At 41.9% G+C, this 13,497-nt stretch overlaps 1 protein-coding gene and 1 long non-coding RNA gene across 5 annotated transcripts in view; one reads left to right on the top strand and one right to left on the bottom strand.

The window, feature by feature from the left end:
- Positions 1 to 6,014, top strand: part of LOC147582989 (uncharacterized) — a 201,517-nt gene extending 195,503 nt beyond the window's left edge. Inside the window, exon 3 of the long non-coding RNA XR_015244284.1 lies at positions 5,951 to 6,014. This is a non-coding gene — a long non-coding RNA (uncharacterized LOC147582989). The remainder of the gene's footprint in view (positions 1 to 5,950) is intronic.
- Positions 6,015 to 9,829: 3,815 nt separating this feature from the next.
- The window catches only part of TCAF1 (TRPM8 channel associated factor 1), a 56,443-nt gene continuing 52,775 nt past the window's right edge, over positions 9,830 to 13,497 (bottom strand). For all 4 annotated transcript variants that reach the window (XM_086687832.1, XM_086687837.1, XM_086687822.1 and 1 more), the window contains exon 9: positions 9,830 to 12,382. In XM_086687832.1, the coding sequence (XP_086543958.1) occupies positions 12,373 to 12,382 (10 nt within the window). In that variant the 3' untranslated portion in view covers positions 9,830 to 12,372. The remainder of the gene's footprint in view (positions 12,383 to 13,497) is intronic.

The following is a 13,497-nucleotide window of genomic DNA, read 5'->3' as shown; positions in this document are numbered from 1 at the left end:
GCAGGACACTCAAGCTAGTACTGCGTCTGGGAGTAGAAGAGACACCGGTGCCAAAGATATTCTTGTTTCAGGGGTTTTCTTTAAGTGTATTCAGTGTGCAACACTCCTTCCTAGGAAAGTGAAATTTTCTTCTCTTAGAAAGCGACGCTTTTTCTTACCTTAGCGCAGCAGTCACTTGCCTCGAAAATAATTTCCTAACCTCCAGATTATACCAAATCCTGCTCCCGACCACACCAGACACCTCTCTTTCTTCTTCTTTCCCAGGTTGCCACTCCACACTTGCTTGTATGACCACCGATTACCGTTGGTTTCTCCCATAGGCTCTCTTGCTGAGTGTGCCATCTGTCTCCGTCGTGTCCGTCATTGTATCCTCACTGCCGAGTTTCATTTGTCATGTAGCAGGCTTCCGTTTCTTAATAATTGCATGAAAGTGTGTGATTGAATAAGTGAATAAGCATATAGTGAATGTTCAAGAAATGTGTGCTGAACTCGTAAATAACCGAGTCTTTGGAGGACTAGCAGAAATTTGTTTGTCAGAGGACCAAATGCAGTCAGGTTTCAGATAGAAGAGGCAAGGAGAAACCTATACAAGGCATGCGATTTGGCTAAGACCTATCGGAATTTGAGAATACTTCAGGGTGGAAGCCCAATGTGAGCTGGGGTTAGTTGAATTCATAGGTTTCATACCAGGAAACAAAACCTTGGAGAAGTAGGGTGGGAGCCAGCCACTGAGGGAGTGTGTCAGGAAAGTTCCATGTCAAATGCGGAGTCTAGGGGCCCTTTTGTGTTTGCGCTCTAAGGTTTTAACCAGTCTCTGCCTACATCAATGTCACACTTTATGGTCAAGTGCCACGATTCTAGTAGGACACCTGTGAGTATTTTTGGTGTTGATCTAATAGAAGAAAGGGCTTCAAATAAAGGTGAATTTTTCAGGGCCAGCGAGCAGATGGTACCTGTGGTCATTAGGGTACCTCCATTTGGGAACAGAAGTTGGCTGAAGAATGGAAACAAAACAACAAGAAACAGCACAAAGGTCCATTTAAAACCTAGCAAGTGAAAGATGGTGGCCAACACGGGTCAGACTAAAGGGTCATTGCTCATGTGCAGACCTCCAGACCCTTCCTCCAGCCTAGGGGAAAACAGAGACTCCTCCATGAAAATCAGCATATTCTCACCGGGCACATATTCTGTGGGGTGCTCTGGGAGATGGAGATGATACTGTAGTCAGTAAATCTAAGAAGACAGTAGACACGAAAGAGCTGTAATACCATAAGGATTTATGTAGGTGTCATAATCAGCTGAAAAATCAGTGCCAGGAAAGAGAAAGGAAGAGGCCATTATTTTTAGTCATCAGAGATGAACGTACAGGGACGGAGCCACTAAAACTTAGCTTTGAAAAACATAAATGTTATTTGTGAGCAGACAAGAGTCAAGGGCATTATAACATGAGGCCACATCGTAGTCCACAGCATGGAGATGTCCTTGTGAAAGCTTGATCTGAGAAAGACAAAATGTTCATTGTGACCGAAATTGGTGAACCGCGCTTGTGGGAGTGAATTTGGATGGCAACCCAGGAGTTTGGATTGTAGTCTGCAGTCTGGAGGAAGGTTTTTTAAGAAATGCTGTGTCGTAAACATGGAGACTCCCTCCTCCACATCTATTCCCTACCCCACCTCTACTGCCCTTTCTCAGCAGATCCCATTTTTGTTAGATAATCTCCTTCTCCCTCTCCCTTAAGATTCAGGGGGAAATGGAGCCATTTCCAGGTCCAAGTGTGGGTCTGTTCTAGCTCAGGCCAAGCATGCCAACCCCTGTCCTTTGTGCTACAATGACTGACTCCTTCTGGGTTATACCTAATAAGTATACACGAGCAATATGATACTTAATTGTCTAGCACATGCAAGGGGCATAGGGATCAGAACTTTTACTGTTAACCACTGGTACACCAGCCCGTTTTTGTCGAACAGAGGAAAACTCTTGCAGTAATTCCATTTTCTCACAAAGCCAAATGCAGGGGTTACTTAATACCTAAGCTTTCTAATTATGGGCTAGCATTAATAGTCACTGACTTCCTTCTTCAATTATTTTTAGCTCTGAGTTAAACTTAATGTGGTCCCATATATTCTTTCCCTGAAGGGCCTCAAGAATCTGGGAAGGATTAGCCATGGTCTAATTTAGGAATAGAGATGGTTGAATGCACCTATGCGCATTTATTGGTATGAGTCGCTGGGGAGGGTTACTAAGTCCCTATTTAAGATGATCCAGAACAGGTGTCCGCAGCTGTTTGAAGAATAAGTACTGGGCCGTGCAAAGGCTCCACTCCGATCTCCAACTGCAAGGAGCGGGTATGTAAGTGACAGGCAGCCACAGCTGGTGCACCCTGGAATCCTGGGTGCTGGGCCATGGATTCTCCTGGCTGGTGATTAAGTGTACTCAGGCTATTGAGGCAGGCCCGTTCCTGGGGTACATGGGACTCTTCTGATGGGTGACTCTGGCTCAAGGACTCCTATTGGCCTTGACAGGACTTTCTCTGAGACCTGCCCCACAGAAGCCTTTCCTGTGTTTGCTCTCTTCCTTCAGCGGATGAAACCTCCCTCACAGTCCCATGGCTCTCCCAGCCTCTTCTGGTCCCTCTCCATTTTCTCTCACAGATGTTTCCCTTGAGATAAATCTCTTGCGCATCTGACCTCATCTTGGCTTCTGCTGCTTGGAGGATCCAGGCTAACACATGTACTGTTACAAGGATCTCTCCTAAAGTTAAAATGCTCAAGTGCACTTATCAAAATTGTGCCTTAGTGGGAGTAAAGAGCAAAGCCGTTAACTTGAGAGCATGTAGGAAAGCCTCACCGACTACATTTTTTCATTCTTTAGTACATGTATGATAACCCTCATTCAGATTCTAGCATGGTCTATCTCTAGGGCAAGTTCCTGCCTGCCTATTTATTTAAAGCAGTGAGGCTGGAATTTGCTGCTACTCTTGACAGATGGCCGGCGCTTAATCGCAGTTAGAAGAGCTTTCATTTTCTCCTTTGGCGTCTTTGTGAAATTAACCTAGGCCTGTTTTTTAAAATTGATTTCTTTTAAGTAATCTCTACACCCAACACACTCACAACCCCGAGATCAGGAGTCGCATGCTTTACCGACTGAGCCAGCCAGGTTCCCCAACCTGGGCCTATAGTTTCTTTTTGGATCGTTAGGATGTGGGACGTATGTGGCAGGAGCAGTAATATTGCAGTCACAGGGGGTGTCTTGGAACATACCACTACCACTCCACAGATATCCATTCTGAAGATGTCTTCTTCACATCAGCAACAAGAGAGGAGTCTTCATACATTTCCAAACTTGTCCCATCTCCATAACGGTTGGTTTTGTACTGAAGATTTCAGTTGTCCCTGAACCAGTGGAGCTGACTTAGCCCAAGGCTGAGTGTGGATGTTTTTCCTCTGGCTCTGAAATATCAGACCCATTAGGTAGGTATACAACAGACCCAGTTCCTATAATTGTACCCACACCAGTGTGGTTTATCTGTCTTCATGCACAAACCCACAAGGGTCGCAGATGTCAAGAGGCCAGAGGGGCTGCTGTATGAGAATTGGGAATCACTGAAGGCCAATATCTCTACAATAAAATCCATGTAGAGAAGGAATATCAAAGCTCCCAGTCCTATGGGATCAATAACATTATTTTTTAGATTTTTCTGCAAGTATAAACAATTATTTCCAAATTGATTTATTCTGAGAATTACTGTAATTTCAAGGTTTTCCTTCTCAAAGTTTTTCATTTTATATCGATACTTATGATCCAAGTATCTTTTAATTTTTTTTGTTTATATATTTACTTAGAGAGAGAGAGAGAGAGAGAGAGAGAGTGTGTGTGTGTGTGTGTGTGTGTGTGTGTGAGTGGGGGAGGATCAGAAAGAGAAGGAGAGAGAGAATCCCAAGCAGGCTCCGTGCTGTCAGTGCAGAGCCTGGTGTGGACCTCCATCTCACGAACCGTGAGCTCGTGACCTGAGCCGAAACCAAGAGGCAGATGCTCAACCTACTGAGCCACCCAGGTGCCCCCATGTGTCTTTTAATTTTAACCAAGGTCAAATGGATATTATACAGCTTAGCAGGGGAAGAGGGATATGGACTAGGAGGCCAAGGATAACTGAGGCTGTTTCCCATGACACATTTGTCCTGATGGACATCAGTATGGAAGTCTAAAACTTGCACTGCTGTGCAAATTTAGTCATTTGCTTCCAAATCAGTTTTCTCCCATGAATGTGGTTCCAAAGTCCACTTGTTACTGGATCCATCAGGCCATCAACAGGGACCCAGAACTTAATATATAAAAGTTAAAGGCATGTCTTCATTCAGTACCTTTGGTAGAGGTCACAGCAGCCACTAAGTTGAGCCCCTCATACTCTTCAGTCACAGGGATATTTCAGAGTGAGAAGCGTGCTTTGACTTTGAAGTTTGAGGAGAGATAACTCAAAAGTTGTGAGTTTCCATTAAGTCAGTGGATTCTGTCATAAAGCTAAGGTCAGAAATTAAAGCTTATATCCAAGAAATAGCTATTGACTCTTACGGGGATGAAATTCTTGTCTGTCTTGCTGCTCTCAGTATGCCAAGTATAATTTTACCTCTCTTTGCCTTGAATTATCTGCATGCTTTGCTCCCTCATTTCCTTCAAGAATCTGCCACACGTCCCCTTTATCAGAGAGGCTTTCCTGGACCTCACTGCATAAAACAGCAAACACACCCCTTGTCCAGTGCCCTCCTCCCCCGAACACTCACTTCTCAGTCTTAACTTTGTTTTATACTTCAACATACTCGATATATGTTTATTTGTTCATTTTAATGTTCAAACTGGAACATAAGCACTATGAAGACAGGTGCTTTATTATGTTTATTGTGTTTTTCCAGACCCTCTAACTAGCATTGTAGTAGGTGTTCAATAAATGTTTATTGAGTGAATTTATAGGTGACCCAATGGCCAGATTGGAAGGAGATGCCCAAATGTGGAACATGCATCTTACAGAAGCCAAAATTTTATAATGATTTTATGAATGTTTAGGGAACATTTCTTTGAACATTTCTTTTTTTAAAACTTTTTTAAATGTTTGTTTATTTTTGAGAGAGAGAGACAGAGTGCAAATGGGGGAGGGGCAGAGAGAGAAGGAGACACAGAATCTGAAGCATGCTCCAGGCTCTAAGCTGTTAGCACAGAGCCCAATGAGGGGCTTGGACTCACCAACTGTGAGATCACGACCTGAGCTGAAGTCGGATGCTTAACCGACTGAGCCACCCAGGTGCCCCTCTTTGAACATTTCTTAAAAAAGGGCAGATCAAACATGAAGAATTTTAATTTAACTTGGTAAAGCATTTTTCCAGTGGTTTCATTTAGTTTTATGCTAAAAAATATTTAAAATCTCAGTGAGGCCACAGATCTTTACTGCTTTACTCTCCTATCTCCCAGAGACTATGAGCTCCATAAGGGAAGTTTGAGCCCTGGAGAAAATGGTTTCTGCTACTCCTTTTATCAAAGCACTATAGATCTTTTTTAAATATACATTTTTTTAAAAGTTGACTTATTTTTGAGAGAGAGAGAGAGTGTGTACACAGCAAGCAGGGGAGGGGCAGAGAGGGAGAGAATCCCAAGCAGGCTCTGTGCTGTCAGCACAGAGCCTGATGAGGGGCTCAATTTCATGAACCATAATAAGATCATGACTTGAGCCCAAGTCAAGAGTCAGACGCTTAACTGACTGAGCCAGCCAGGTGCCCCGAAAGCATTCTATATCTAACTAACATAAAGGCACCTTTCAGTTTCTGTTTTAAATTCCAATTTTTCCTGTGTGGCTCAACTAGCAAGTGCATTTAGATGGATTGTAATGGTATCTTACTGTTATGTTCTTCCTGTTAGGTAAAAGCAAACTGCTTCCCTAATGCCTACTTTATATTCTTCTCAGGAATGGCTCAGGGAACCTACATTTCAGAAGTGGGAACGTTTCGGAGAGTAAGTAAGTGGCCTGTTAGTATTAACTTGTGGTCCCAGCCTCATTTTGAATTACAGCCAAGACTTGCTCCAAGTCTAGGGGATCATTAGGGAACCACCCTTTCCAGGGGTTGCTCTTGGGCACCTTGTGATATTATTTTTTCCCCCAACTCATCCCTATGCTCAGTCAAGAGAAATGCATATTTTCTTTCAATATATGAAATTTATTGTCAAATTGGCTTCCATACAACACCCAGTGCTCATCCCAAAAGGTGCCCTCCTCAATACCCATCACCCACCCCCCATCAACCCTCAGTTCTCAGTTTTGAAGAGTCTCTTATGCTTTGGCTCTCTCCCACTCTAACCTCTTTTTTTTTTTTTTTTTCCTTCCCCTCCCCCATGGGTTTCTGTTAAGTTTCTCAGGATCCACATAAGAGTGAAACCATATGGTATCTTCTTTCTCTGTATGGCTTATTTCACTTAGCATCACACTCTCCAGTTCCATCCACGTTGCTACAAAGGGCCATATTTTGTTCTTTCTCATTGCTACGTAGTACTCCATTGTGTATATAAACCACAATTTCTTTATCCATTCATCAGTTGATGGACATTTAGGCTCTTTCCATAATTTGGCTATTGTTGAGAGTGCTGCTATAAACATTGGGGTACAAGTGCCCCTATGCATCAGTACTCCTGTATCCCTTGGGTAAATTCCTAGCAGTGCTATTGCTGGGTCATAGGGTAGGTCTATTTTCAATTTTCTGAGGAACCTCCACACTGTTTTCCAGAGTGGCTGCACCAATTTGCATTCCCACCAACAGTGCAAGAGGGTTCCCGTTTCTCCACATCCTCTCCAGCACCTATAGTCTCCTGATTTGTTCATTTTGGCCACTCTGACTGGCGTGAGGTGGTATCTGAGTGTGGTTTTGATTTGTATTTCCCTGAAGAAATGGGCAGAAAACATGAATAGACACTTCTCTAAAGAAGACATCCGGATGGCCAACAGGCATATGAAGAGAAATGCATATTTTAATCTTGTGTAAGAGGAACAGAGGCTCTTCATTTCATCCTCTAGCACTGAGAAAGAAAAAAAAAAAGCAGCTCCTGACCTCAGGAGCCTGTCTGATACAGCTAGGCACTGTTTTTCCCCTTTGTACATAAACCATTCCATGGAACATCCACGTCAAACAAGATCACTCTGAGACCATGATAAAGCAACAAGAGCAAGATCTCTGGGCAACCACAAAATACCAAATATCCGTCTCTCTTACCTAAAATGAGGACCTGCTACTTTTTCAGAGACCAGTTCTGGCTCTATGGCCACTTTAGGCATCCCTTTACCAATAGATGAGATTTCCTGAGACAATCATAGAATTGCCCCTGCGTCTTGACAGCATCCAATCCAGAACGAAGCCTTGCTTCCTTAGACCCTCCCCAAAATGATTCGCCCAAAGCCAAATTCTCTAGTCGTTTCTTTTAAACACCTTTTACTGAGATGCCCAGTTCCCTGCAGTGTGTGCTTTTCCCTAGCCGCAATGAGTTAACCCAGCTTGTTCAGCTAGAGGGGTGCTTCTGGTGGTCTTTGGCTGGAGGGCGTCAATACCATCATCTGTTAGACCTGAGGATATTCACCCCTCCCCATCCCATCCATCCCATTAAATTCTCTTCTTCATCCAGTACCAGAGACTCTGTAGGTGTTATCCAAAGGTCACTCTGACACTACTGATGTGAGTCACTGTTCGCCTTTTTATAGTTTAATCTCCATTTCCTACGAGGATTCGAGATTTGTCTGCTCTAGATTTTGACTGTTACCAACGGACCAGCTCACAGTGCCAAATGTCTTGTGAATAAGTATCAGAAACCTTGATTACGACTTACTATTGCTTCCTTTGTGTGGCCCCCAAGCTGCTCTGACAGTAAGAACCACAGGAGAAACTGTTAAAAAATAAAACAAAAAATTGGAGTTGGCATCTCCCACTCGTTACCTTGATGGAGGCTACAAGGAGAGCTCATGACCTCTTCCAGGTACTTGGCTCTTACTTAAAGCAAACACTTCACAGATAACAGGACTTGGCATAGGTATAGCCAGTTATATATACTTGGGCCCAGAATTACAGGTTGTGTTGGGGAATGGGGGGGATGTCTCGGTCTGTGGGGCCTCTCCTGGACTCCTTGATTTGGTTGTCTTTATGTTTTACATTTGATCATTTTGCCCTCCTGGCTCCCACCCTCAGCATTCTCCCACCCACCCACCTGTACTATCTCTGAACTCAAATTATACTAAATAATTTTGGCAGTCTGTGACAGTGAATTTTATGCCAAATTTAAGGCAGTTCATGCAAAGAAATTTTTAGTACCCACACGTACATATTTCTTAATTATGTATATTTGAGTTCCTTTATAGTTCAGATGAACAGAAGTAACATTTTAATGACCTTCATGTACACATACTTGTGTTAACATAGTCCTTGGCTCCTGATAACTGTCATCACTGATCAATGCTTGTTTTGTTTCTAATTTACTCATTTATTCTATTTTTTTCCTAATATAATGAACACCTATAAAACTAAGCACCCAGCATGAGAACATTGCCAATAACAATGTACACAACCTTTCCTCTCAAAGAAATGCTTCTTTATAGCATTCAAATGTGTATGAATCCAAATGAATCAGTAGCATTTCTATAGCTCTCTTGAATTAGATGTGGAGTGTGTGTGTGTGTGTGTGTGTGTGTGTGTGTGTGTAGTTAGAAGATGCTTGAAAAGTAGAGGATCACCACCCCCCCCCACACACACACCTTCTCTACCACACTTCTGACTCTAATGATGAGGGTCAAAGAAAGAAATCCTTTTCAAAATGGAAGCTAAGTAGGGGTCCAAAAGCATTGAAGGAATAAAGAACCTAGAAGTGATGTCATCTTGAAAGAAGGCATAGAATGTGTTACTTTTGCCAGCAAAACCAGTCAACATCTAATGCCATACCTACTTACCTAGTGGCTTGCTGGCATATACCTTAGGTGAGGTTGCGACTCACCAATGTGAGGACATTGGTTTAGGGACTAAATATAGCAGCCTAATGTGTAAGGCCAATATATATGGCTGTAAGGCCAATATATATGGCTGTAAGGCCAATGTTCCTTAGAGAGCTCCACCTGGCCTTGGGAGTTGGACAACAGAAGAAAGTAAACTAGTGGGGAAGGAAGAGCCACCAAGAGATGAGGAATAGCAAAACACAAGAAATTTGGGAGCCTGAAGATTTCTCCTACATAGTTGACTGCCTCTCCAAAATATGGGGGTGGGAGGCAGAGGGAGAATTGGAGAAAACAGATTATGATGTTCAAGCAAAGTGGCAAAGAACATAACAAGGAGACTGACAGATGGATAGAAATCTTTGACATGACCTGGTCTCATCTAAGACTAAAACTTACCCAAATCGTCAAATGAATAGGAATGCAGGAAGACTTACAGCCCCATTATGATCTTGAAATGTTCCCTGGAATAGAATAGGGACAAATATCATGCCTTCTTGGGAAAGAACACTGGTTGGCAATCTTCATGCAACACCTGTTGAGTGTTCCTTCACTCAATGAATATTAAAAATCTGCTAGAGAGTAAGCTTAATCTCAGTTACATGGTGAGATCAGGGACAAGCTTTGTTTTTTGTGGAACACCTGCAGAAACAAGGGAAGGTGAAGTGTGAATAATTGGAAGAGATTTAGTGTGGCCGGACCTAGAGAGTAATGGGAAGAACAGTGAACCTGGACACACTGGGTGGATCCAAATATCTGAGGGCCTCATAAGCCATTGTAAGGGTTTGGTTTGGAGCATATCTTAGTCAATATGAAGTCACTGGATAATTTTTATTTGAGTTTATTAAAAATTTTTCAAAGTAATACATGCACAAGGTAAAAAATTAAATAGTACAGAAGGACTTAAAATGAAAAACACGGTTTCCCACCCCACCCTCTTTAACCCTAGCCCCGTTCCCTAGAGGCAATGCATTTAACATTTTCTATTTTTAGATCTTCTGTTAACTAACTTGCTAACATTAAATAATATGTCTCAACAATAATTCTTGACTTATTAACTTTAGACAATCTTTAATAATTCCCCATTACAAAAGATAAGGATTTAACTTACACTATCCCCACCTTTCCTTTGCCTGTCCTTTCCCAAGCTTTCGATAGATAATGCCATTTTTAAGACTTCTTCTGTTGAATTTCATTTATAACTTTGGACAGTATACTGCCCTCTAGTACTTGTTCCATTAACTGCAGACTTCATCTTCTCATTCTCGCTGTGAATGCAGAAGTGGCCCATCTCTTCCTTCCACCCCTCCTCCCCCAACCAATTCTCAACCTCTTTCTGTTCTCTTGTTTCTTAGCTTGTCAGGATTCGTTCTATTCCATTTCAGTTCTGAATAAAAAATTAAGCTTCTCATGTTTTGTCTCTAGGCTGATCAGAACACTGAATACCAACAGACAGCATCTACATTATTTTGTCTAGGTAAATAGTGTTTACTGAGAGCCGAGTAGATGCGAGGGCATTTTTTTGCCATTCAAAACCCAGTGTTCATGATTCCTATGCCACTTGTAAGGAAAGGTACCTACCGCCAATGTCAAATTGCATCTCTTCGTACATTCCACGAGTTTTTGTTTCACAGTTGGACCTGAATGTCTCGACATACTTCCGTTTTCTTTTTGCCGACTGAAGCATGTATGTCTTCCATATTTTCAAACATTCCAGCTTCTCAATGATACGATCTATGGAACAGAATGTATATTCTTCCCAAAGAGCCTGAGACTGTGTGCTCTCATCTGAAATGGGTCTGCTAGAGTGAGGCATCCTGCTGGGACAGCTGTCACTCTAGAGTGACACATCTTGCTGGACTGTCACTCTACAGTGAGACCTCCTGCTGGACAACTGTCACTCTAGAGTGAGACATCCTAGGTGAGGTCCATTGTTTCCTGGATTCCATTTCTTCTTCTTTCCTGGTCTTCTTCCTCATTTTCTTGGAGAACTTCCTCAAGGTACTTTCTTAGTAAGGGTGCAAAGTAGGTAGACTTTCTGAAAACTTGCCTGTCAGAAAATGTCTTTATTTTGACGTCACTCTTGACAGTTTGGCTTGCTAGGTTATCCGGGATCCAAATATTTTCCATAAGGGAAGAAACTGCTCCATTGGCTTCCAGCACTCAGTGTTGCTGATGAAAAATCTGCTGCCAGTCTATTTCTCATCGCTTTTTAGTTGAGCTAATTATGATGACTATTTTCTCTTTGGGCACTTGTAATATCTTCCCTCTTTCCTTAATATTCCAAAATTTCACAAGATCGTGTCCAGATATAGGTGATATCAGGGTCCCTCCATATGGAGACTTAGTTCTTTCTGTTCTTCAATTTTTAAAAAATTTCTTCACCTAGATTTTGTATGTTCTCTTTTCCAAAAAGTCCTAATGCTTAGATATTGATTGATTAGATCGCTTTCCTTCATTTTTTTCTACTGTTTCTTTTTGTTGTGTATCTAGGGAGTTGCCCTCAACTTTATTTTCCAGCCTGTCTACTGAATATTTTGGGTAGTTTTATTTCACTTTCAAAGGGCTCTTTTTATTCAGTTTTTCTTTCCTTTGTAGCCTTCTGTTTTCATGTTCACTTTGTTCACCATGTTCACTTTGTTTCCTCTAGAGTTGGTTGTATTTTTCAAGTCTCCCAATTCTAACTGGTTATTTTTCTTACATGCTTCTCCCCTGGTCCTCCCCCTCCACCTCCTAATGCCCAAACTACTGGGCTGACCGTTTGCATTTAAGAATCAATATAACTGTTAACTTCTATAGGAATTGGCGTGGGTATCCTCTGCCATTGTATGGCTGGGTCTGTTTCTCTAGTTAAGCCTCTTCTGGAACTAGAAGCACTTGGGCATTTGCAGAGGGATTTTGACAGAGAAGTAGCTGATAGGCTGGGGGGGGGGGGGGTTGTCACTTATTTCCAAAAAAGAGAAATCTTATTCTGGGGCACCAACTTCTACCTCTCCTCAGGCAGCTTAATCAACTTCTGTACAAACAACAACAACAACAAGAACAACAGATTTTTAATGGGTACCAATCGCAATACTGCCTGTGTTCTGCACAATGGTTGGGGTAGGATAGGACGGGGTTCAGATTTACAACGGGTATAAGGTATAACTCTATAGACTCTTCAGGTGCTCATGTTTCTTTGGGATTAGGTTGTTCAGATCAGCTTCTATTCTGTCTGAAAGACACCTTCACTCTTTCATTCATTATCATGCTTCATCCACCTTCTCTCTTCCAGAAATGTGTTGAGATCTTCTTCAGTTATTATCAAATCTGTTCCGTTTTCTTTGCTGAGATGTGTCAATTCTCTTTTGCATTTCTTGACTTCAATTTCAGTGGGGCCTGGGGAGGGAGGGGAAGTAAACTTATATGCTTAGTTCATCATCTTAAATTCAAAGTCCCACTGGAAGCTTTTAGACACAAGAGTGACATGAATAGCTTTATATATTTAAGAGGTCCCCGGGGCCGCAATGCTAAAAATGAACTAAAGAGGGCCAGAATGCATACAAATATTATTCTAGAGGACTAAGAATCTGATTTCCTCACTGAGAACATGCAATGTCTGAGACTTCTGGGAGTCAGGCACTTTACCAAAATAACCCATCATTCAAAACCCAGTAAGCTACTAGAATGCGTTCATGGTGCCCTAGAGATAATGCGTGAAACCTGAATAAACTGAACCTGAAAGACCCACACTGTCTTTGGGAAACACTTTAGGAGCCTACCGTAGATTCTTCCTTTGAACTGGCATTTGGGGTAAACAAAGGGACTTTCTGTTCTGATAAAATTGGATGGGGGGTGAGCACAGGCAGCCAAAAAGCTGGCAAGAAGGACATAAAGGTCCTTCTGTTTGCTGACTGGTTTCATTTACTCACTGATTTGCTTATTCAAAGCACTTTCGTTACTAACACCCATTCAGTAATCAGAGGGCCCTGGTTCGAATCCCAGGTCTACCACCTGTTAGCAATGTAGCCTCAGGCACTTTACTTGATCTCCATAAAATTCAGCTCACTTATTCCTGAAATGGGAGTGATACATTTCCACTTCATCAGATTATTGTGACGATTAAATTAATCTATATTAAAAACAAAAAACAAGTATGTTATTTGGCACACACTCAAAAACCCTCTAATTGGCAGGATTTTTTCAAATGTTGAATGAACGTCCAACATCTACGTTTAAAGCATCTAGAGGAAGACATTCATGAAATAGAGGAAAATAATTCTAGGACTGAGAAATGACATAATAAAGGAATCCACAGAAGAATACTCTGTGGGTCCAATCTTATTGCCTATGCCTCCACCCAGTTCCTAACAAAGTGAATAAATTAGTGTATTAAAACAACTAAATGAATAGAAGTGATCTAAAGGAAACTGGCTGGGTGTACGAATTAATCCCAGAGCCTCAACTCTACTTCAAATTACACAGAAAATGGGAGGTTGTGAATAAGATCAGAA

This window comes from Puma concolor, chromosome A2 (assembly GCF_028749965.1).
Source record: "Puma concolor isolate L17-30 chromosome A2, mPumCon1.1.hap2, whole genome shotgun sequence".
Classification (NCBI taxonomy): Eukaryota; Metazoa; Chordata; class Mammalia; order Carnivora; family Felidae; genus Puma; species Puma concolor.
The sequence above is the reverse complement of the archived record's forward strand: the minus strand, read 5'-3'. Positions and strand labels throughout refer to the sequence as shown.